This window comes from Leptonychotes weddellii, chromosome 5 (genome assembly GCF_054177405.1).
Source record: "Leptonychotes weddellii isolate Sample4059 chromosome 5, ASM5417740v2, whole genome shotgun sequence".
NCBI classification, from domain to species: domain Eukaryota; kingdom Metazoa; phylum Chordata; class Mammalia; order Carnivora; family Phocidae; genus Leptonychotes; species Leptonychotes weddellii.
The window spans coordinates 114,151,805-114,173,543 of record NC_138373.1 but is presented as its reverse complement, the minus strand read 5'-3'; the positions used below and the strand labels follow the sequence as shown (position 1 = coordinate 114,173,543).

The window sequence follows — 21,739 nt, the reverse complement described above, 5'->3', positions numbered from 1 at the left end:
TTAACCTGTATCCTTCTTCAAACGAATAAATATATGGAATGATATTTTTTATATTAGGATAATGGTACAGTGTTTCCCTCACCTGGTAAGAATGTATATCTCGTCTAAGCTCACAATGGCTTCCTGTTGACATATCATCAACATCTTCTGTTCTTTTTCCTGTTACAACACTAAAAATTTACAAAACCTCTTGCAAAACATTCTTTCATCCCCTTCCCCACCCCACAATCCAGATTACCAGAAATCTCTATTGGGATAAAATATAATTGGTCAGCCAACACTGACAGTGGTGCACGATGCTTAACTGGTTGCATTAGAATGGAGTGTGATTTTGAGAGAGGCAACTTTTTTTTTTTGCTTCCTACTTTTTGTGTTTTGGAGGCGATACACATTCGTGTGGTATATATGATGAAAGATTTGCTGTTTTCTTTCCATCCCAGTCTCCAACTGCACCCCTCCTTCCTATCCATTCTAGTATAGTCTCTAGAAATCCCAGTCTGGTAAACAATCTTACCTATATTTCAGCCTCTTCCTAATATATTTTTTCTTCTTCTTTCAGCTGAAACTTGATTCCTCCTTGAGAACACTGTTCTCCAGCTGCTCATTCTCCCATACCCCATATAGTTTCGGGTGGGGGATTAGTATTGAAACTGCTGGATTAGTATTGAAAACCCCTGGTGCTACTTTCATTCTTTCCTAAGAGTGCTGGAAATTCATTGCTGTAAGGTTTATGTTGTAACATTTGAGTATCTGGGTATACATTTCCCAGTCTTCCTCATTACTGCCACTGATTCCCTTTGTTCAAGCTTCCCTCAGTTTTTTTTTTTTTTTTTTGAATTTTAAGTAACCTCTGCACCCAGTGTGGGGCTCAAACTCACAACCCAAGATCAAGAGTTGCATGCTCTACTGACTGAGCCAGCTGGGTGCCCCCAACCTTCCTCATTCTATAAAGACTTTAGCATCGAACCACATGTTAGGCCCACCTATCACCTTAGCTTCTCAATGTGTCTGGACCTCTTCTTTAGCAACTTTTCATTTCCCTGCCATGGCTACACTGTGGACCTTGTTGCCACTAGAAATTGTTCCACTGAAGAAATGTTAAATGCCAATGTCCGACTTTTCTTTTTTTTTTTTTAATTTTATTTATATATTTGACAGAGAGAGACACAGCGAGAGAGGGAACACAAGCAGGGGGAGTGGGAGAGGGAGAAGCAGGCTTCCTGCTGAGCAGGGAGCCCGATGCGGGGCTCGATCCCAGGACCCTGGGACCATGACCTGAGCGGAAGACAGACGCTTAACGACTGAGCCACCCAGGCGCCCCCCGACTTTCTTTCTTAAGCCTTCTATTCGCTCTCTCATTTCTTTTTTTTTTTTTTAAAGACCCCATTTATTTATTTGAGAGAGAGAGAATGAGAGAGAGAGAGCATGAGAGGGGGGAGGGTCAGAGGGAGAAGCAGACTCCCCACCGAGCAGGGAGCCCGATGCGGGACTCCATCCCGGGACTCCAGGATCATGACCTGAGCCGAAGGCAGTCGCTTAATCAACTGAGCCACCCAGGCGCCCCCGCTCTCTCATTTCTTTGCACCCACAACACCAATCTATTATGCTGGTTCTTTAACAACTCCTGTTGCTGTGATAAACTTCTTCATCTCAGACTTAGGGGTCTCATGTCTTCATGTCTCCATGAAACTATGCCAGGCTAACTTATTAGCCTGTGAGTAGGGTAAAACCTCAGTTGAGTTACAGTTCTTAATACCACCTTCCCACACTCATTGGTGCAAAAGCTTTGGAGTTTTCCTAAGGTTTAAGTATGAAAAAGTCCTGAGTCCATTTTAATCCTGAAGGATCTATATTATGTGGTGGCATGATACTTCATTCTAATTTAGGTATTCCAAATGTATCCAGAGAAATTTTGTGGCCATTCTAGCATGAGAACTGAGAGCTGGAATGTCACCATGCCCTCAGTTTACCACACTGGATTATAATACTATGTATACTTAATTTCTGATTTTATTTTTTTGTTGTTAAATAACATATTTTGCATGATTTCAGTCCCATAGTATTTAGTGAGATTCATTTTATGATACTTAGTAAATGTTCTTTGTGCACTAGAATGTTTGTGCATTCTATGTTAGTAGTTATCTCTGGTAATATTTTTGCCCTAAAACCTACTTTATTAATATAGCTACCCCAGCTTTCTTTTGATTGTGTTAACATGGTATATCATTTTCCATCCTTTTATTTTTAGCTTCTTTGTGGCTTTATAGTTAAAACAGTTTTCTTATAGGAAGCATATGGTGGCTCTTGCTTTTTTTTTTTTGAATCCAATCTGACCATCTCTGCTTTAATTAGAGTTTTTAGATCATTGGCATTTAATGTGATTATTGATCTGGTTGGGTTTAAGCCTACTATGTTGCCGTTTGTTTTCTTTCTGTTTATCTCATCTGTTCTTTGTACCTCTTTTCCTCCCTTTGGATTATTTGATTTGATTTATCTCCTTTATTAGTTATTAGCTATAGCTCTTTTAAATAGGGGTTACACTAGGTTTTACAGTATACTGCCCTTCCTTCCTTCCTTCTTCTTACTCCAGATTTTTTTTAAGTTTATTTATTTATTTAAATAATCTCTACAACATGGGGCTCGAGCCTATGACCCTGAGATCAAGAGTTGCATGCTCCAAGGACTGAGCCAGCCAGGTGCCCTTACAGTATACATCTTTAAATCATCATAGTCTACCTCTAAATAATAAACCATTTCCTGTAGAGCATAGTTACATCTCCTTTCCCCAGCTTTATGCTGTTGTTGCTATAAACTTTTAGTTCCACATAAGTTATATACCTCATAATATATTATTATTTTTGTTCCAAACATTGAATTATCCTTTAAAGAGATTTAAAAATAAACGAAGTCTTATGTTCACCCGCATCTTTGTCATTTCTGTTCTCCGTTTCTTTGTGTCAATCCAAATTTCCATCTTATGTTTCCCTTCCGCCTGAGTGATTTCCTTTTAATATTATTTTATTTTTAAAAGATTTTATTTATTTATTTAGAGAGAGAGGGAGTGGAGCGCACGTGCACACAAGCGGGGGTGCAGGGGCAGAGGAAGAGGGAGAGAGTGAATCTGCTTAGTGAGGACCCTGACAAGAAGCTCAATCTCGTGACCCTGAGATGAAAACCAAAATCAGCCAAAACCAAGAGTCAGACGCTTACCAACTGAGCCACCCAGGTGTCCCCTTTTAATATTTCTTATAGTGCTGGTGTCTTATTCTCAGCTTTTGCATGTCTGCAAAAAATCTTTATTTCACCTTTGTTTTTGAATGTTATTTTTGCTGAGTGTAGGATTCTAGATTTTTTTTTTCTTTTTCTGTTTTCAGTATTTTAGTGTTCTGGTTTATGTATTTTTGACAAGAAGTCTTTTGTCTTTATCTTTGTTCTCTGTACATAATGTCTTTTATCCTCCAGCTACTTTTCATATTTTCTCAGTAATTGTTCAACATTTTTAGTAATTTGATTGTGATATTCCTTGGTGGTTTTTTCATATTTCTTCTGCTCCTTGGATTTATCAGTTTGAAAAAGTTTTCATCACATTTGGAACATTTTCAGGAATTGTTTCTTCAAACATTTTTATGTATCCCCTTTCTCTTCTCTTTTGAGACTTCAACATACATGTTAGGCTTCTTGATGTTGTCCTACCTTTCATGGATGCTCAGTTTATTTTTTTCCCCCCAATTTTCTCTCAGTGATTCATTTTGGTTAGTTTCTGTTGCTATTTTCAGTTTGATAATCTTTTCTTCTTCAGTGTTATAATCTGCTGTTAATTTCAACCAGAGTATTTTTCATTTGACATAATATATTTTTCATTTGTGGAAAATTAGTTTAATTTGTGTCTTTTAAAAATATATGTCTTCCATTTCTCTTTTCGTAGTGATGCTTTCCTCTACCTTCTTGAACATACGGAATATATTTTTTTAATGTCATTGTTTACTAATTCTATCATTGTGTCACTTCTGAATTTGTTTCTATTGATTAATTTTTCTCATTGTAATAGGTCATATTTCCTGGTTCTTTTGCATGCCTTTATAATTTTTTATTCGATGCTGGTCATTGTAAATTTTAAATTGTTGGGTGGTGAATTTTTTTTGTTTTCCTTTAAATATTTTGGTTTTATTCTTCTAGTAAGCTGTTAAGTTCCTTGGAAACTGTCTGAACCTTTTTTTTTTTTTTAAAGATTTTATTTATTTATTCATGAGAGACAGAGAGAGAGAGGCAGAGGGAGAAGCAGGCTTCCTGCTGAGCAGGGAGCCTGATGCGGGGCTCGATCCCAGGACCCTGGGATCATGACCTGAGCCGAAGGCAGACGCTTAACCATCTGAGCCACCCAGGCGCCCAAAACTGTCTGACCTTTTTGACGCTTGCTTTTAAGCCCTTGTTAGGTGGGTCCAGAACAGCATTTAGGTTAGGGCTATTTTGGCCGTACTATTGAGATAGTACCTTTCTAAGAATTATTCAAAGCCCCATGTCTTAGGAGGTCTTTCCACTTTGGCTGGGGTGAATGTGAACTATTCCTGGCCCTGTGTGGGCTTTGAGGATTGTTCTGCCTGCTTCTCCATGGTGTTTCTTCCCCCAGCCTTTGTCACTTCTTCATATGTATGCATTGATCTGTGCTCAGCTAAAGACTGGAAGGGAATTCTCCGTATATCACCAGAGCTAGCTAGCTCTCTTTATAGATCCCTCCTTTCTGGAACTTTCCTCCACAAATCCTAGCCACCATGGCCCCTCTGACCTCTGAATTCTTACCACTTCAACTCAGGGAGGCCAGGGGGCTTCATATGGGTTCTTGTTGCCACGCTTTGGTCTGGAAACACTTTCGAGCTGGGTCAGTTACAGAGCTTACCTCCTTCGCTTCCCTTATCTCAGGAGTTACTGTGCTGTGCTGCTTGCTCTTCAGTCATATGTTTTGCGTGGTTTTTATTTAAGGAGAGAGGGTAAATTTGACCCCAGTACTTCCTTGTGGCCTGAAGCGACAGATGTGTGTTCAGGCTTGTAAGTCTCATATTTGATAACAAAGGACTGACTGCTTAGATGTCCTTTGTCATATATTTATACTTTATGTTATAATACATAACTATACATTATATATAATATGTATGAATGGTAACTCATGAAATTATAGCAGTGGCAAATTTATTATTTGCATATATTAATTTCCATAATACATTAGAATAAAATAGGGAGTACATTGGGAGCTTTAATAGATATGCATGTTCACAGACTAACTTGATATTGTTATTTGGTTTAAAACTGCAGTTATGTTTCATTTGTTCATGTATATATTTTCTAAAAGTCTTATAGGTCTCTGTCTTAAAATGCTTCTAGTGATATTTCTGCTTATATCAATATTTTCTTTGTGTTCTGGTTGAAAACTTTAAAGATGGTACTTCCAATTAGTTTTGTTCACTATAAAAACAAATGTTGAGTAGATGGCTGTTTTTTCAATTTCTGAGTACTCTACAGTATTCATTGTATGTTTATGAACTCTTATATTTTACTTATTCTTTGGCAATTATCAGGATGGATTTGTTTCTTCAGAAAATGTTGCATCAGCTTACATAGTTGGTAAAGGAACACTATTCTAAATTACTAATATTTTGTTTTTATAGACTGTTTGCTGTTTTGTGGATTTTGTGCTTGTCAGGAATCCTGAAGGTAAGTTGTTTTTAAAATAGTAACTTGAAATATAATTCTGGCCATGTCAGTATAAATAATCTCAAAAAGCTGTAAGAGGTACTCTTATGATAGGACACTTACTTATAATTATCTGGAACATTTGTATATAGAATGATTAAAAAATTATCTTAAAAAAAATCAAGGTCTTATGTTAATATTATCAATTAAAAGGAAGATGAACATATGACTTAAATTACAGAGAAAGAGGCCCTCACTTGGAACTGCTAACCTCCCAGTGGCACATATAATTCTGAAAAAGAAATATTTTTTTAAAATAATTTATATTTGGAATGCTACTGTTCAAAGTTGTGGGTGATTTAATAGAAAGGAGGATATCCATTGATTCATCCATTCATCCTTTCATCCAACAAAAATGAGGATGGACCTGCCTTGCCTTTTTCTAATTTTAACATTTGCATTCCAAGTTGTAAAGCATTAAATATGTATATAGCATATATAACTCAAGAGCAAGTAACTTAAGTATGCTTAATACAGTTCTTAAATATAAACTGATTAATTTCTTGCCTATAGTTATTTTTCTATAGTCAAACAATGGAGTTGATCTTGGCTGCTGTGGGAGCCCTGCTTTTCTGTGGATTCATCATCTATGACACACACTCATTGATGCATAAGCTGTCACCTGAAGAGTATGTATTAGCTGCCATCAGCCTCTACTTGGATGTCATCAACCTATTCCTGCACCTGTTGCGCTTTTTGGAAGCAGTTAATAAAAAGTGATTGAAAGCAGTATATGGAAACTGATTGATTAAGTAATAAAGTTTGAGATATAATTAACTATTAAATACTTTTGTGACTTTCTTCGTATGGTATGTACTTCTGAGCTATTATATAGTATACTAGTAATATCTGTATTACTATTGTAGAAAAGTGATTATAATAATTCTGATTATATGTAATATATATTATATTAAATATGTGATATAATTAACTAGATTATATACTAATAATATAAATCTTACTATTCTTTATGGTATCTCATTTCTAAATCCTTGATTTAGAATCTCAGGAGATATCAAAATTCTGTTTTTCAGTTTTTTCAATCCTAAATTTGCCATGTGTAGATTGTTCATCTGCAATTCAAAAATAATTTCATGAGTAGATTAGACGGTCAGTTTATCTGTGACTAGTGATTTTATCTAAATTTTTCCTTTAAAGTACTTGTGTCCTTATCATTATAAAGTATAAATTTCCTTCTACTAGAAGATTTTGATCTTATTTATTATTTAGAAAGGAAAAAGTGTAAAAGGTAAATTCCATCGAATTATTCAGCATTATATTAAAATGTTAATGACATTTCATTATACAATGATGAATTAAAAATGAGATGTCTTCTTGAAAGTCAGATATTTTGACATAAAACATGACATTATTAGTTTTTTTTAAGTACAGGTTCCATATAAAAATTATAGCAGTGGCCAAGCAAACTTTTGCAAATGCCTTCACTGTATTAGCTTGCTAGGGTGTCATAACAAAGTACCACAGACTGGGTGGCTTAAACAGAAATTTATTTCCTCACAGTTCTGGAGGCTAGAAGTCTGAGATCATAGTATGTTTCTTCTGAGATCGCTCTCTTGGCTGGTAGATGGTCATCTTCTCCCCGTTTTTACATGGTTTTCTCTCTGTACTTGTCCCGTGTCCAAATTTCCTCTCTTACAAGGACACAAGTCATATTGGATTAGGGCCTACCCTAATGACCTCATTTTACCCTAATTACCTCTGTAAACACCCTGTCTCCAAATATGGTCACATTCTGAGATACTAGGGCTTAGGACCTTGTAATAGTCTGAATGTTTGTTGTCTCCCACCCCCATTCCCAATTCACATGTTGAAACTTAATGACCAGTGTGCTAGTATGAGGAGGTGGGGCTTCTGGGTCATGCTTAGGTCATGAGGATGGAGCTTTCATGAATGGGATTAGTGCTCTTACAAAAGTGACCCCACAGAGATCCCTCACCCTTTCTGTCACGTGAGGTAACAGTAAAAAGATACAATCTTCAAACGAGGAAAAGGGCCTTTAGACACTGAATCTGCCAGCACCTTGATCTTGGACTTCCTAACCTCCAGAACTGAGAAATAAATTTCTGTTGTTTATAACTACCCAGGCTCTAGTATTTTGTTATGGCAGCCCAAATAGACTAAGACAGACTTCATCATATGAATCTCGGGGGGCCCAACTCGGCCCATAACACCCACTAAGCATCATTCCCTAGCTGTTAAGTTGAAATAAATTAATAATATAGATTTAGCCTTTGGTGAGTTTTAGATGTAAATTTGACTCCATCCTTATCAATTAATTGTTGAATACTTAGTTGCATGATGCTCAACTCAAGTTTAACATAGTATAGTGGGTGAGAGCATTTAAATTGGAATCCTTGCTGTGCAACCAACTGATGATGTGACTTTTGGCAAGTTATTTATCCTTTCTTAGGTCTTTTGCCTCATCTTTATAATAGGAATCGTAATACCTACCTTATTGGACTATTATAAGGATTAAATGAGATGGGTATGTCATTTAAACTAAGTGCTTAGTTAATGTCAGCTACTATTCTTGTTGGCAGTGCAAAGGCAGAAGGCGCTGAATTGTGACTAAAGATAATAAGCAAAAACAGATGTGACATTTAAAAAATGTAAAACAATGCCATTCTTTTCAGTAAATTATTTTTTGGTTTGGAAAATAGTTTTTTAATAAGAGTAATGTAGACATGTAATTCATTTATCTTTTTTAAAGGACTTAAATAAAATTTTAAAAATTGTTTTAATTTCTGATATGACAAATGTTGTAATTTCTAAGATTGTAAAGAGATCACAAGACCAAGACGTTTGAAAACCACTGATGCAGACTATTATATTTTATCAATGAACCATAATTATTCATACCTTTTCCTGTCGAAGAATTTTATATGGTTCCTTCTTTTTTACTGGCAAAATCAGTGCTGCTCTGTTTGTCCCTGTATGTGTCCCAGTGTGCAGAGATAGGAGTTTGCCTAGATAGGGGAATATACCTAGAAGCAGAATTGCTGGATAAAAGGGTACATACAACTTCAGTTTCTTATAACAAGTAAAGGTGAAAATATGCGGACTCCAGAAATATATTAAGAAGTGGAATTAGCAGGACTCAGAGCGATCGGCAACTCCATATGCAAGGTACAAAGTATAGCCAGAGGTAGGAGGAAAACAGAGAAAGCAGTATCTGAGAATTGTTTTTACGGAATGTAATTTTGGGAAAGGTGCAGTGGGCTCTGTCTGCCTGCGTACATTTTTTTTTTCTGCAGGCCTCCTCACACCAGGCTTTGATCCACTTGATGCACTTTGGGGAATTAGTGGTGGCAGCAGCCAGCTGTGGGCCTTGGAACTAGCTGGGAATTTTGCTTGTTCATCTTTGTAGAGCTTTGCCTTGAAGTCCTCACCACCTAGAGCCTGGACAACATGGGGTCACCGTCTGAATCCCAGAAGCCTTTGTAGTTCTCGGTGATTATTCAGGTTGGGCGTTCCATGGGAGAGCCCTGACTGCAGAGGCCCTACTGGCTGGTGCTTGTTGTGTAGCATGCCTTTAAGGTGGGGAACCAGTGCACTTCTAGTCAGGTATTCAGTGCTACCCACTGTGCCTCCTGTCCCAGGGGCTTCTTCCAGTTCGGTGAGGGAGCTGAAGCAATGTTCCGTGTGACTTTTAAGCCTGGTCCCTCCATCAGGGGCTAAAGTTTCCTGAAGCCGGTAATTTAGTTTCAGTCATCTTTGTATACCCAACATAGAGCCTATCACAGAGTGCAAGAAAGACCAAGAAAGAATTCTTGAGACATCTTTGGTGCAAAATGGTGGTTTTACTGAAGGATGGGGACAGGACCTGTGGGCAGAAAGAGCTGCTGCACCTGGGTCTTGAGGAGTGGTGATTATATACTCTGGAGTTGTGGTTAGTAAGGAAAAGGGAGGTTTCTTTTTTTTTAAAGGGAGGTTTCAAAAGAACTTTGATATGCTAAAGAGGATGGACCTCCAAGATACCTATAAGATACCAGAGGTCTTGCCATTGTCAAGTTAAGGTTCTTTTCCCCTCTAGCAAGGTATTAACATTAAGCCAGGAGATTCCTGGAAGAATATCACACATGTCCCACCCAGGAGTGGGGGGTGGGGGGAGGTTGCAGGGTGTCAGCTTATGCCTTGTCCTCAGCCTGCCTTTCGCCTCCTCATCAGTTTTGACAAATGCGTACATTCATGAGATCATCACCCCAGATAGGAAAATTTAAGGGCTTCAAGTAAAGATGATTTCAGTTCCGATTCTCCAGGAACACGGGATCTGGGATGATTCCGTCTTAGGAAATCCATGAGTACCGTGTGAACCGTGATGCAGGACCTGAGATGTAAAGGTCAACTCTGAGCTCACTACTTGGCAGGCAGGGTCACCTGGCCAGGATCGCTCTTGGGGTTAGAGCGTCGGAGCTAACCGGCTCACGCACAACGCCCCCCCGCTATTTTCCTCATTGTCCAAATACCCCTTGGAAACCCATAGGGGAGGAGTCAAGCTCCAAAGTCGCACTTCCATCAAAGGAAGTACGTCAGCGCCAGACTCCGGAAGGCCCCGCCTCTCAAGGCTTTCCGGGGCATCTTGGCTCCCGGCGTGCAGTGCGCCCGCCCGGGACTCCCAGGAGTTTGTAGAAGGGGCTGCCCGGAAGGCGGAAGTGCGGAGGCTTCCGGTCAGCGTGGTTCTGAGTGCGGCGTCTGAGTTTCCCGGTGAGTTCTCTGATTCCCGGTCTAGTGGGGAATGGAGCTTGGCGCTCGATCCCACCGTCCGTAGAGAATCTTGTCTCAAGCTTGGTCGCTCTCTGGGTAAGATTGAGCCCGGCGGAGACGCACACCTGCTTCAGGGACGAGGGTCTCCCGTGGTCTTGGTGGTGGCCCCCGGGCTTCCCTGTGCTCTGTGCGTGGTGGAGCCCTCCTTCTTCGGTAGTCTCGCTCAGGTTAACCTGGGCCCTCAAGATTGTTGTTTACCTCAGCCCTTCTATCCTTGCCCCTCGAAGTTTTGGGTTGTTGTAGACAGGGGAACAGAGTGAGTTGTGATGGGCGTCCAAAAATTGTAACTCCACTAGTTATCCGTTCAACAAAAGCACACTGCATTGGGGCATCCAACGATGAACAAGGTGTATTTAGTTAGTCCCTGCCTTCGTGGAGCCCACAGTCCACCGGGGATGACAGAAAATAAAGTAAGTAACTTCAGATTCCTATTTAGAAGGAAAGAAAAGGATGATATGGTGGAGAATAAAGGAGGGGAGTCTATAGGGGTGGGGGTCAGAGAAGCCCTCTCTGAGGTACTTAAGCGAAGGAGCAAGCGTTAGGAAGATCATTCCCAGGCATAGGAGCAGCAAATTGGAAAGGTGCTAAAGTGGCCGTAGTTTGGACTTTAAAATTTTTCTTTCTTTTTTTCCAAAATCATGTCTTAATGTTTTATTTAACTGCTTGATTGTGTATAATAAATTGCACATGTTTACAGTGTGTAATGTAATTTTTGATATTTGTATACAAACATCCATCAGCATAATCAAGATAGTGTCATAAATCACTCCCAAAAGCCTTCCTCCCAACCCTTTATAATACCTGCAATTCCTTCCCATTCCTTCTCACATCCCGTAATGTCCCTAGGTTGTCACTGATTGAACTTTTTTCAGATGTAATTGGTACTTGGGGATGGGATGGAGCTTGGAGCATGAGGTGTGCAGTTGAAGGAGGCAGGGCTAGGTCACAAATAATCTTGTAGATCATGAATATGAGGTGGGATATCATTAAAGAATTCCATGAAAGGATGAAAAGTGCTAAGTTTTTAAAAGCTTACACTACGGGCACCTGGGTGGCTCAGTGGGTTAAGCATCCAACTCTTGATTTCAGCTCAGGTCATGATCTCAGGGTTGTGAGCGTGGAGTCTGTTAAGATTCTCTCTCTCTCTCCCTCTCCCCCCACCCCCTGCTGGCACTCTCAGTCTCTCCCTTAAAAAAAAAAATTAAAAGCTCATACTAACTGCCATACGGAGTATTCAGGGCTGAGGCTAAGGGGTGAAGAACAGCAGGAGTGGAAATAGGTAAGTTTAAAATAGCTACATTGAATTAAGGGGAGGATAATGAGGAAGACAGGTGGCATGTCCTATAGGCTTCGAGGAAATCAAGTGTAAAAACATTTGGGGGGCATGGGTGGCTCACTCATTTAAGTCAGACTCTTGATCTTAGCTCAGGTCTTGATCTCAGGGTCCTGAGTTCAAGCCCACGTGGAGCCTACTTAAAAAATACAAAAAGAACCCCATGAAAAAACAAAAGCCAACCATTTTGTAATTTGAAGTTGTTGCATAAATATGAAGCGGTAATGCTCTTTGCATTTGGGGGGAAATTAAATTTCTGCATCTTGTGTGGAAACTCCAGGAGCTTTCAGAATTGGCCTGACTTATTGTTTGCCAGCGACCATAGGGAGTTTGATTGGGTGCTCTTGTTATTTAATGGCTGTATATGCCATGTTGACCCTCACATAATTTGTCCATTATGCCATCATAAATCATGAACAGAGTGAAGAGTTTTACTTTCCATTTGTTCATGTTTTGTAGAGATACCTTTTGACCTGGTTTTCCAAGGATTTGCCCTTTTTTTTTTAATAGTAAATTTTTGCGGGCGCCTGGGTGGCTCAGATGGTTAAGCGTCTGCCTTCGGCTCAGGTCATGATCTCAGGGTCCTGGGATCGAGTCCCGCATCAGGCTCCCTGCTCCTTGGGAGCCTGCTTCTCCCTCTGCCTTTCTCTCTCGCTCTGTCTCTCATGAATTAAAAAAAAAAAAAAAAGTAAATTTTTGCTTTTGTATATGTGTTTCTGTTAGCTTTTCAGGTAAAATATGGCTAAAAGCTTACGGAGTAAGTGGAAAAGGAAGATGCGTGCAGAAAAGAGAAAAAAGAATGCCCCGAAGGAACTCAGCAGACTTAAAAGTATTCTTAAAGTAGATAGTGATGTTTTAATGAAAGATGTTCAAGAGATAGCAACCGTGGTGGTACCCAGACATTGTCAAGAGAAAACTCAATGTGTGGTACAAGATGAAAAAGGTGAGTTTATGTGCTTCATTTTAAAAATAATAATTCTATCAGTTTCCTTTTGTGACTCTTTTTTCCCTCTTTGACTGTCCTCCGATCTTTCCTGCACGTGATTCTATGCTAAACTATTTTAAAGCCAGTTCACGTGAGTAGGCATGTTTTGGATTATTTAAGGTGTGCCTTTGGTGCTTATACAAGAGCCTGAGTGTCTCAGAAGTGCATAGTACAACAGCAGTAGACAAACGTAGATGCAGCCTCATTGGAAGGATACACTATTCAGTCAGGGACTAGGCAAGATAGGAGATCTTTCTTCATTTTATCCTTTGCAACATCTAGTTCCCATTCAGAAAATCCTTATATGCCATTACATTAGTTTCCTGAAAATTCAGAGTTTCCCTGTATTCGATTTTGACAGATTCTAGATACCTCTGTCTTAATCATAGTCTGCAGTTGGAGGCTGTGTGTAGTACTAGTTTCAGAACGGGAAAAGGCTCCTTGGGTTTCACATCCTATAACAGTTTGGCAGCAAACTGAAATAAGTGCGCATAATAATCAGGCTCTTAAAATAGAAGTATATTTATGTGGGGTCCAAGGAAGAGAGCAGCGACCCTCAGCCTTCCAATCGGAGAAGTTTTCCCTCTTGGCTGATACTCTCTCAAAGGCCAGTTTCTCCATTTGTGTTCTGAATTCTCTCCATTCTCAAGGGCTGTACTCATGCATCCTGCTTATCAATCTCTTTTCACACTGGGTCATTCAAACGGCATAAATGTGTTCCGGAATGTCCCTTCTCAAAAAAAGAAAGAAAGAAAAATCCTTCCCTTGATCTCACATTTCTCAGTCTGTTGCTTTATTTCAGCTCTCCTTGAAACTTCTTTTTTTTTTTTTTTTTAAAGATTTTATTTATTTATTTGAGAGAGAATGAGAGAGAGCAAGCACATGAGAGGGAGGGGGGAGGGTCAGAGGGAGAAGCAGACTCCCCGCCGAGCAGGGAGCCCGATGCGGGACTCGATCCAGGGACTCCAGGATCATGACCTGAGCCGAAGGCAGTCACTTAACCGACTGAGCCACCCAGGCGCCCCTCTCCTTGAAACTTCTTAACACTTGTGTCTCTGTTTCCTCATATGTACACTGCCTCTGCCCATTTGCTCTTTTTTTTGGTCATTGAGGTAAAAGTCATAACATAAAATTAATCATTTTAATGTATACAGTTAGTAGTATTTAGTACATTGATGATGTTGTCTGACTATCACCTGTTTCCAAAACATTTTCATCACCTTAAAAGGAAACTATACACATAAAACAGTCTCTCTCTTCCTTCCTTCCCACAGTCTCTGGCAACCAACCACTAATGTGTTTTCTTTATCTATGGATTTACCTATTCTGGATATTTCATATAAATGAAATCATAACATGTGGCCTTTTGTGTCTGACTTCTTTCATCTACCGTAATGTTTTTGAGGTCCATCCATGTTGGAGCATGTATCAGTACTTCCTTCTTAGGGCTGAGTAATACTCCAGTTGATGTACATACCACATTTTGTTTATCCATCCTTTGGTGGATGGCTATTTGGGTTGCTTCCACCTTCTGGCTGTTGTCAGTAGTGCTGCTGTGGACATTTGTGTACTTAATCTTGTTTGAATACATGTTTTCAGTTCTTTTGGGTTTGTCCTTATGAATGGAATTGGCTAGGTCATTTGATAATTCTGTTCACTGGTTTTTATATCAGGCATGCCATTTTACATTCCCACCAGCAGTGAATGAGGGTTCTTCACATCCTCGCCATACTTGTTTGTTTGTTTCTCCTTTCTTTTTTTGGGTAATTGCCTCATCCTACAGGGTGTGAAGTAGTACTTGTGGTCTTGATTTGCATTTCCTCAATGACTAATGCTGTTGAACATGTTTTCGTATGCTTGTTGGCCATTTGTATATCATCTTTGCGGAAAGATCTTTTCAAGTCCTTTGCCCGTTTTTAAATTGGATTGTTTGTCTTTTTGTTGAGTTCTAGTGGGAGTTCCTTATATATTCTGGATGCTAGATGCCTATTCACTTTTGAGTCTTAGATTTATTCTCTAGTTTTCTCTCCTGCTTTCTGTTTTCTCTTGTTACACTTTCTGATTTTTATAGCTTTATTACCTATTGTTATATTGATTTGTTTAGTTTTGCTATGGTATTTTTAATTTCTGAAAGTTCTTTTTTTTCTTCTTTCTTTGTTATAGCCTGAGGTTCTTAATGGATATTATATCTTCTCTGATCTCATTAAGGGTATTAATTATAGTTTGAGAAATTTCGATCTACTCTATGCATTGTCTATTCTGTTGAGTTCTTCCCCGAGTGCCCACCTTCCATTCCATTATTTTTGTCTTTCTCTTTCATGTTGGAGGCTTTCTTCAGTATCTGGTGATCCGTGGTTGTTTATATTTAAAAGTAAAGCACTGAGATGTTGAATGGAAGCCTTCCACGGAGGGGACAAGGTGTGGGGGAGGGCTTATCAGCTGTTAGACTTGCAGAATGATTGGACTGAACCTAGGTGGTTTTGTTGTGGAGGATCTGTATCAGAAACTAGATCTCTTCTCTTCTGTCATCATCCTCAGAGAGGAATTCTCTCATTTCCTGCCCATGTCCATGTCTGGCTACCCTCCTTCTTGGAGTTTTTCAGGAACTCAGTAGGGATAGAACTAAGGGTGAGGGAGTCTCTCCATTTAGTAATCCACCTGTTTTCAATATGGTTGCTCATCTCTGCCCTCAGGTTCGCGTTTCCCCTTATTTCATTTTCTCAATGAGTTTCGTAAGCCACAAACCTAGTAGTTACCTTGATCTCTTTTCCCTTTATCTCCCACCTCTAAACCATTAGCACATCTTTAATACCTCCAAAATACAGCAGGAATCTGTCCATTTTCCTCCTCCTTTCATGTTTGCACTTTAAGATGACCATTATCCCTTGCCTGAACGAAGATAATAGCTTTTTTACTTCTCTCTTCAGCTCTCGCTCCCTTTCGATTCATTTTTGACATATCAACCAGTATAATATTTTTGGAATGTAAGGCAAGTGATGGCATTCCCTTGCTTAAAACATCTCATTGTCTTTCCATGTGCTCATCAGAGCCTACCAGGTCCTACTTAATCTGGTTCTGCTGCTTTTTTTTAAAAATCCACTTAACACAGGCTACAGTTTGCTTTGTTATGCTCCCTTCAATAGAACGTCGTAAGCTCCATGACAGCAAGGAGCACATTTGGACCATTGTATCCCCAGAACCTAGAACAGTACCTAACAATCATTCAACAACTAGTTATTGAATGGCTGATATATAGCAGGCACTATTCTAGGCACTGAGGAAACATGATAAATATAGGAGAAATGGCCTCCATCCTGATGGGATTTACATATCAGAGGAGACTAAAAGTAAACCAGATAAATGAATTAATATAATGTCAGGCAGTAGAGATCATGGAAGACCCCGTATACCCTGGTAAGTTCCCAGGGAGGGACATTACGGGAAACATTCACAGCAGATAAGGTTGGTGATAGATGTACCGCAGCATGGCTACACTGAACTTCCTGCCAGGTCTTCTGTTGAGTGGAGCTGGATCTCTGGGTGTCACCTGGGTAAGAAAGAGTGGCAGCCCACTGTGTATCCTTCCTTTCTTTTCTTTCTTTCCTCTCTTTCCTTTCCTTCCTTCCCTTCTTTTCTTTTCTTTCATTTCGTTTTGTTTCATTTTTAAGTAAACTCTACCCCCAATGTGGGGCTCAGACTCACGACCCCAAGATGAAGAATCACATGCTCTACCGACTGAGCCAGCCAGGCGCCCCTATATCCAGGTTTTCTTTTTTTTTTTTCTTAAAGTTTTTATTTAAGTAATCTGTACACTCAACATGGGGCTTGAACTCAGGATCCTGATGAGTCGCATGCTCCTCAGACTGAGCCAGCCAAGCCCCCCCATCCAGGTTTTTCTTCGTCATCTGCCCATCTCTGTCATCACAAGCTTGTTGCTTACTGCTCCACTTCTTCCAAGTACACTTCTTTGGAAGTGGCCAGCCATTCCTAATAGTTCATTTGCTTCTAAGGCCTTTCCATTAAAAGCGTCGTTGCTCTTAGTAGGCTCAGCTGTCTTATTTAGCTCAAGAAACACTTAATCTGAGAAATGTTCTTCTGACTCACAAATGCTCACAGCCATACACTTACCCTTCATGCAGTGACTCAAACCCATACATCCTAAATGTATATTTCCTGTTTAACTTTTACTATTCCAAAAATGGACACTCATGACAACATTCTTCAGAAAGTTTCTTAGTCACTAAATGACTCTCTAGTTCCTTATAAATACTTTTTATGTCTTTCATGGTTGTAGGAATACATGGGAGCATGTCTGAGTCCATTGAATGTGCTGTGAGGAGTGTTCAGTGTTAGTCAAAGAGCATTCCACAGAAAAAGGGACTTTTTTCTTTTGCAGTTTCAGACCACTTTCAGTTCTCATGTTCTTATTGCATTCACATGCTTTTTCACAAGATTGTTTCTTCATTCTGTGCATGAATAGTTTTCTGTCTTTTATTCAGATGACATGAAAATGGAGACTGAAATTAAGAGAAACAAGAAGAGTCTTCTAGACCAGCATGGACAGTACCCCGTATGGATGAACCAGAGACAGAGGAAAAGGCTGAAGGCAAAGCGAGAAAAAGGGAAGGGGAAAAGCAAAGTAAAGGCAGCAAAGGGTTTAGCCTGGTAGACTCTTAAAAACTTGAAAACTCCTACATGGGACAGGCCTTTGGTTAGAATGTGTACATGGATTTCAACTTCCACCAAACGAAAACTTGGTTTCCAGGTTTCACTTGGCCTTGTTCTTCAATTCAAACCCAACTTAACTCCTCAACTTTGTTTTGGGAGCTTGAATAAAATCTTTGATGAATGAAAGCTACACCGATACTTTAATTGGATGCTTCCCAGTGTGCAGGGATTCTCAGACATTGCAATTCTATCAAGTGTTACTGTGGTTGTAACTGTTGGGTCTTAGTAAAGATAAAAAAAAAAAAAAAGATCTACTGACAAATTTGAGGTGATTCAGGTTTAAAGAAAACTTTTATATAATTTAAAATAGAATGTCAGTGGATCTTATAAGCACTACTTGTTTGGAGTTTTGATTTTAATTTAGAATAAAAGATATTTTGTCAAGATCTTGAAGAGCTTTTCTCTAATACATCCTTAAGGTTTTCTAGTAGTAGAGAAGACCACCTTCAATTAAATTGTTAAAAAAAAACTTAAGTTTTTTTGGTAGAGTATTAACATCTACAAATTAGTATGCTCCATCTGTTTAGTAGATAGATCATCCTGGGAACTAGTTTAATGGTCTTCGGTTTTTATATTATGCAGCCTAATATAACACAGCATTCCGCAGAGTATGTTTCTCAGAAGCAGTTTTTCTGAATGCATGGTGAAAAATATATTTCATAGTCACATCAGTTTGGGAAATGCTACATACTTGAAAGATTCACAGAAAGTATTAGTATAGTATTCTAGAGATCTAACAGTAAAGAAAACTATTCAACTTCAACTCTTTGAAACTAGTGTTCTGAAGAGTAGAATATACTGTCGGAAATGCTGGTAAATGAGATGATTTTCATTAAGTCTGTCTTGCTACAGTTTACTAATTTCACTCTTGTTTAAATTTATTTTTAGTTAAGGAATTTAAACTTTGTATTCCCTCTGAAATTTCACGGTAGTCCTTTTAACCATCCTTATATGTTCACTGGAATAACATTTATTGAGTGCCTACTAAGTGCTAGGATCTTTTCCAGGTGCTCGGGACACAAAGAAGGAGACTGAGGAGGTTTTGACCTTGTGAGCATCTACTCAAAAGAGGCTGTTAGCTTCAGAGGAAAACCAAGTTAAAAGTGAAGTGGTTGGGGGTGGGAGGGATGGGGTGGCTGGGTGATAGACACTGGGGAGGGCATGCGCTATGGTGAACGCTGTGAGTTGTGTAAGACTGTTGAATCACAGACCTGTACCTCTGAAACAAATAATACATTATATGTTAAAAAAAAGAAGATAGCAGGAAGGGAAAAATGAAGGGGTGGATATCGGAGGGGGAGATGAACCATGAGAGACAATGGACTCTGAGAAACAAACTGAGGGTTCTAGAGGGGAGGGGGGTAGGGGGATGGGTTAGCCTGGTGATGGGTATTAAAGAGGGCACGTTCTGCATGGAGCACTGGGTGTTATACGCAAACAATGAATCATGGAACGCTACATCAAAAACTAATGATGTATGGTGATTAACATAACATAATAAAATTTAAAAAAAAGTGAAATCTATTAAAGTCACTTGGTCATCAAGACACAGATTTATGCCAGGCATGCGCTAGGCTGTGACACCATATAGAGAGAAATAGGAGGACGTGACCTAAGTCTTCGAGGAGATTTGAATCTATAAAATTTAATGCCAGTAAAACCTTAAAATTATTTTATATAATAGACTTTTCTCGATTTACTCAGTGATGAGTTCACCAAAAGGTTGGTGGATAATTTTTAAATACTTAAAATAGATTTTCTCAAAAGAAGCTAATAGAAAATGGTTGGAAAAAATAAATGTTATCCATGGCCTTTTTTGCCTTTTGGTATAGTTATGAACAAAAAATATTTTGTGAGGAAAAAGTAAATACATGTGTATCATGAAATAAAAACGTTGCTAACATTATAGCCACTGGCAATATCAGCCTAAATATACTAGCTAAGTTATTTACTTGTTACGCCATCATAGGAATTGGCTGCATTAATGATGTTACACACTTGATGTTTACTTAAAATTTAGCAGTGTTGTCTGGTATTTTGTAGCTGCATTTGCTTTAAGTTGAGATCAGAGGCCAGTGCCAGGGATATGTTCATGTGTTCTGTGGCTGATAACTTCTAATTTGACTCCAGTGGTAGCTTTGAGCTCTCATCCAGGGCCTCTTGATGTGAGGACGTTCACTGAAGTTTGTCTAGTGACGAAATGTGTCTATTCAGGATTTCACCTAAAATAACAAAACCACTGCTAAAAAAGTTATTTGGGAAACATGCTCAGATGTCCTATGGCCTCTCAAAAGGTGGCTCTGAAAGAGAAGTTGTCTTGCACGAGGGTGTGACTGGGGCCTCTAAAGCACCCTGAACTGTACGGCCAGCAAGATTCTTCCCACCTCCAAAGCTTGGCAGGAAATTGGGACTGACATTCCAAAATGAGTGAAGGGGTACAATCACTTCTTTGTTGCTTTATTCTTAAAAGTCATACATTAAGTATACCGTAGTCCTTTCATCTTTTACATGATTAGCTTATCTTTTTAAAATTTGTCAGTTACTTGGCTCATCTGTTCCAGAGAATTGCTGTAAAACCACCAGAGGGAGCTCAAGCTAAGCCCCAAATAATTTTTGGAATTAAGAGTGGGCTAACTCACAGTAGGAATTGAATACAACATTTCATTTTTGTTTTTTTAGAAATTAAATGTAAAATTAGGGGACTCAAAATGGTTTTCACTTATTTGTTATCTCTTAAATAGGCCTTGGTCTGTATTATTTAATCCTAAACTCCCCAGTCAAAGTGTTAACTCACTTAATCCTCCCAGCAATACATTCTGTGTTGGGTTCAATCCATTTTGCAGGCTCAGGATTTATAGACCTTTTCTCAAATTTCAGCCTAACCCACCCTAGGGCTCCCTGGGTACTCCTGTAGAATGGGCTGACCGAATTCTAAAGGTGTGGCCCGAGTCAGGGTGCCAGAGCCCCCAGTCAGAGTTATGTGAGCTTTAGTCGAAGCTCTAGGTAGAGTCAAGTAGTGGCTTTGAGCACCTCTTTTTTTTTTTTTTTCCCCCTAGTGTCACACTGATGTAGGTATGATTGTTCCTCCCCAGTTCACATGCTGCCTAAATAAAAATGCAGCGGAACATATTTGCTCATTAGGAAATGTGGGTATTTTCAAAATTTCTATTTCTATATCTGGGATACGATTTTTGGGAGTTGGAGAATTCAAAATAACTGGCTATAAATGCCTTGGTTTGAATACCTGAGATGGATTGTTTGTGACTGTGAGGGTTTGGGGTGTATAGTTTAGATCAGGGAAGCGGTGGCCACAACATAAGTGGGAGGAATCCAAAGAGATGTCAAGGAATTCGCAAATTTATAAATACTGCAATCGAGAAGCAGATGTTGGGCTGTTGATGCAGCTTGCTAGCTAACTTCTGATGCCACCTGGCAGAGTGATTGAAATTTGTGCTAGCCACAAGATAGGATCCTTTTTCCCTGAAATGCCACTGCAGCAGACACATACTAATCTTACAAGGGAATGTGGGGAGGGGTGTGCGTGGAGAGCTGTTAAGGACTCATGCCAGGTCAAAGGCCACTGCTGTTCCTGGGGCCCCGTGAGGCAGCAGGAGAGCCAGGGCCAGATTTGTGTCTACTTACAAAAAACCCTAAATTTCACGTAGTTGAATGCCAATGGTCATCACCTATTTTAGAGCAGGAGAAAAATAACGTGATGTCAAATTAGACTCATTTGGCAGAATAATAGTAATGATAACAACAACCAACATTTAGGGAATGTGTTAAACGCTTTACCTATATTATTTAATTTAATCCTTAAAACGATGCTGTGGGATCAATACTCTTATCCCAATTTTCAGAAGAGGAAACAGCTTTGAAGAGGTAAGTATACCTGCCCAAAGTTATGCACCTATTAAGATGGGAGCAAGGCTGCCCTAGACTGTGGAATGAATGCCCCTGATGGGAGGCTTCAGAGAGACAGACTTTGATTCAATCTAAGGAAGAACCTTCTAACCGAAATTGAAAATGGAACAGGCAAACTTCGGAGCACTAGCCTGTCAAACTAATGGGGGACAGCCACTTGGTTGGAACGTAGCAGAATGGATTCAAACGTGGTACTTGGAAATCGGGTGGAAAGCTGTGGAAGTCCTTTTAGCTAAGAA

The 21,739-nt window shown here is 39.3% G+C and overlaps 2 protein-coding genes across 6 annotated transcripts in view; both read left to right on the top strand.

The window, feature by feature from the left end:
• The window catches only part of TMBIM4 (transmembrane BAX inhibitor motif containing 4), a 31,519-nt gene extending 23,012 nt beyond the window's left edge, over nt 1-8,507 (top strand). The window contains exons 6-7 of the mRNA XM_006731193.3: nt 5,661-5,706; nt 6,259-8,507. Coding sequence (XP_006731256.1) covers nt 5,661-5,706; nt 6,259-6,465 — 253 coding nt within the window. The 3' untranslated portion in view covers nt 6,466-8,507. The remainder of the gene's footprint in view (nt 1-5,660; nt 5,707-6,258) is intronic.
• A 1,822-nt stretch (nt 8,508-10,329) lies between these two features.
• On the top strand, nt 10,330-17,702 carry LLPH (LLP homolog, long-term synaptic facilitation factor). 5 transcript variants are annotated; one of them, XM_006731194.3, is made up of 3 exons: nt 10,330-10,470; nt 12,587-12,806; nt 17,348-17,702. In XM_006731194.3, the coding sequence occupies exons 2-3, from the start codon at nt 12,602-12,604 to the stop codon at nt 17,515-17,517; spliced, it is 375 nt and encodes a 124-aa protein (XP_006731257.1). In that variant the 5' UTR covers nt 10,330-10,470; nt 12,587-12,601; the 3' UTR covers nt 17,518-17,702. The 5 variants fall into 5 exon arrangements, with proteins under 5 accessions (XP_006731257.1, XP_030881662.1, XP_030881663.1 ...); XM_031025802.2 differs by having other exon boundaries at nt 10,414-10,566; XM_031025803.2 differs by lacking the exon at nt 10,330-10,470 and adding an exon at nt 10,590-10,940.
• Nucleotides 17,703-21,739: the final 4,037 nt, after the last annotated feature.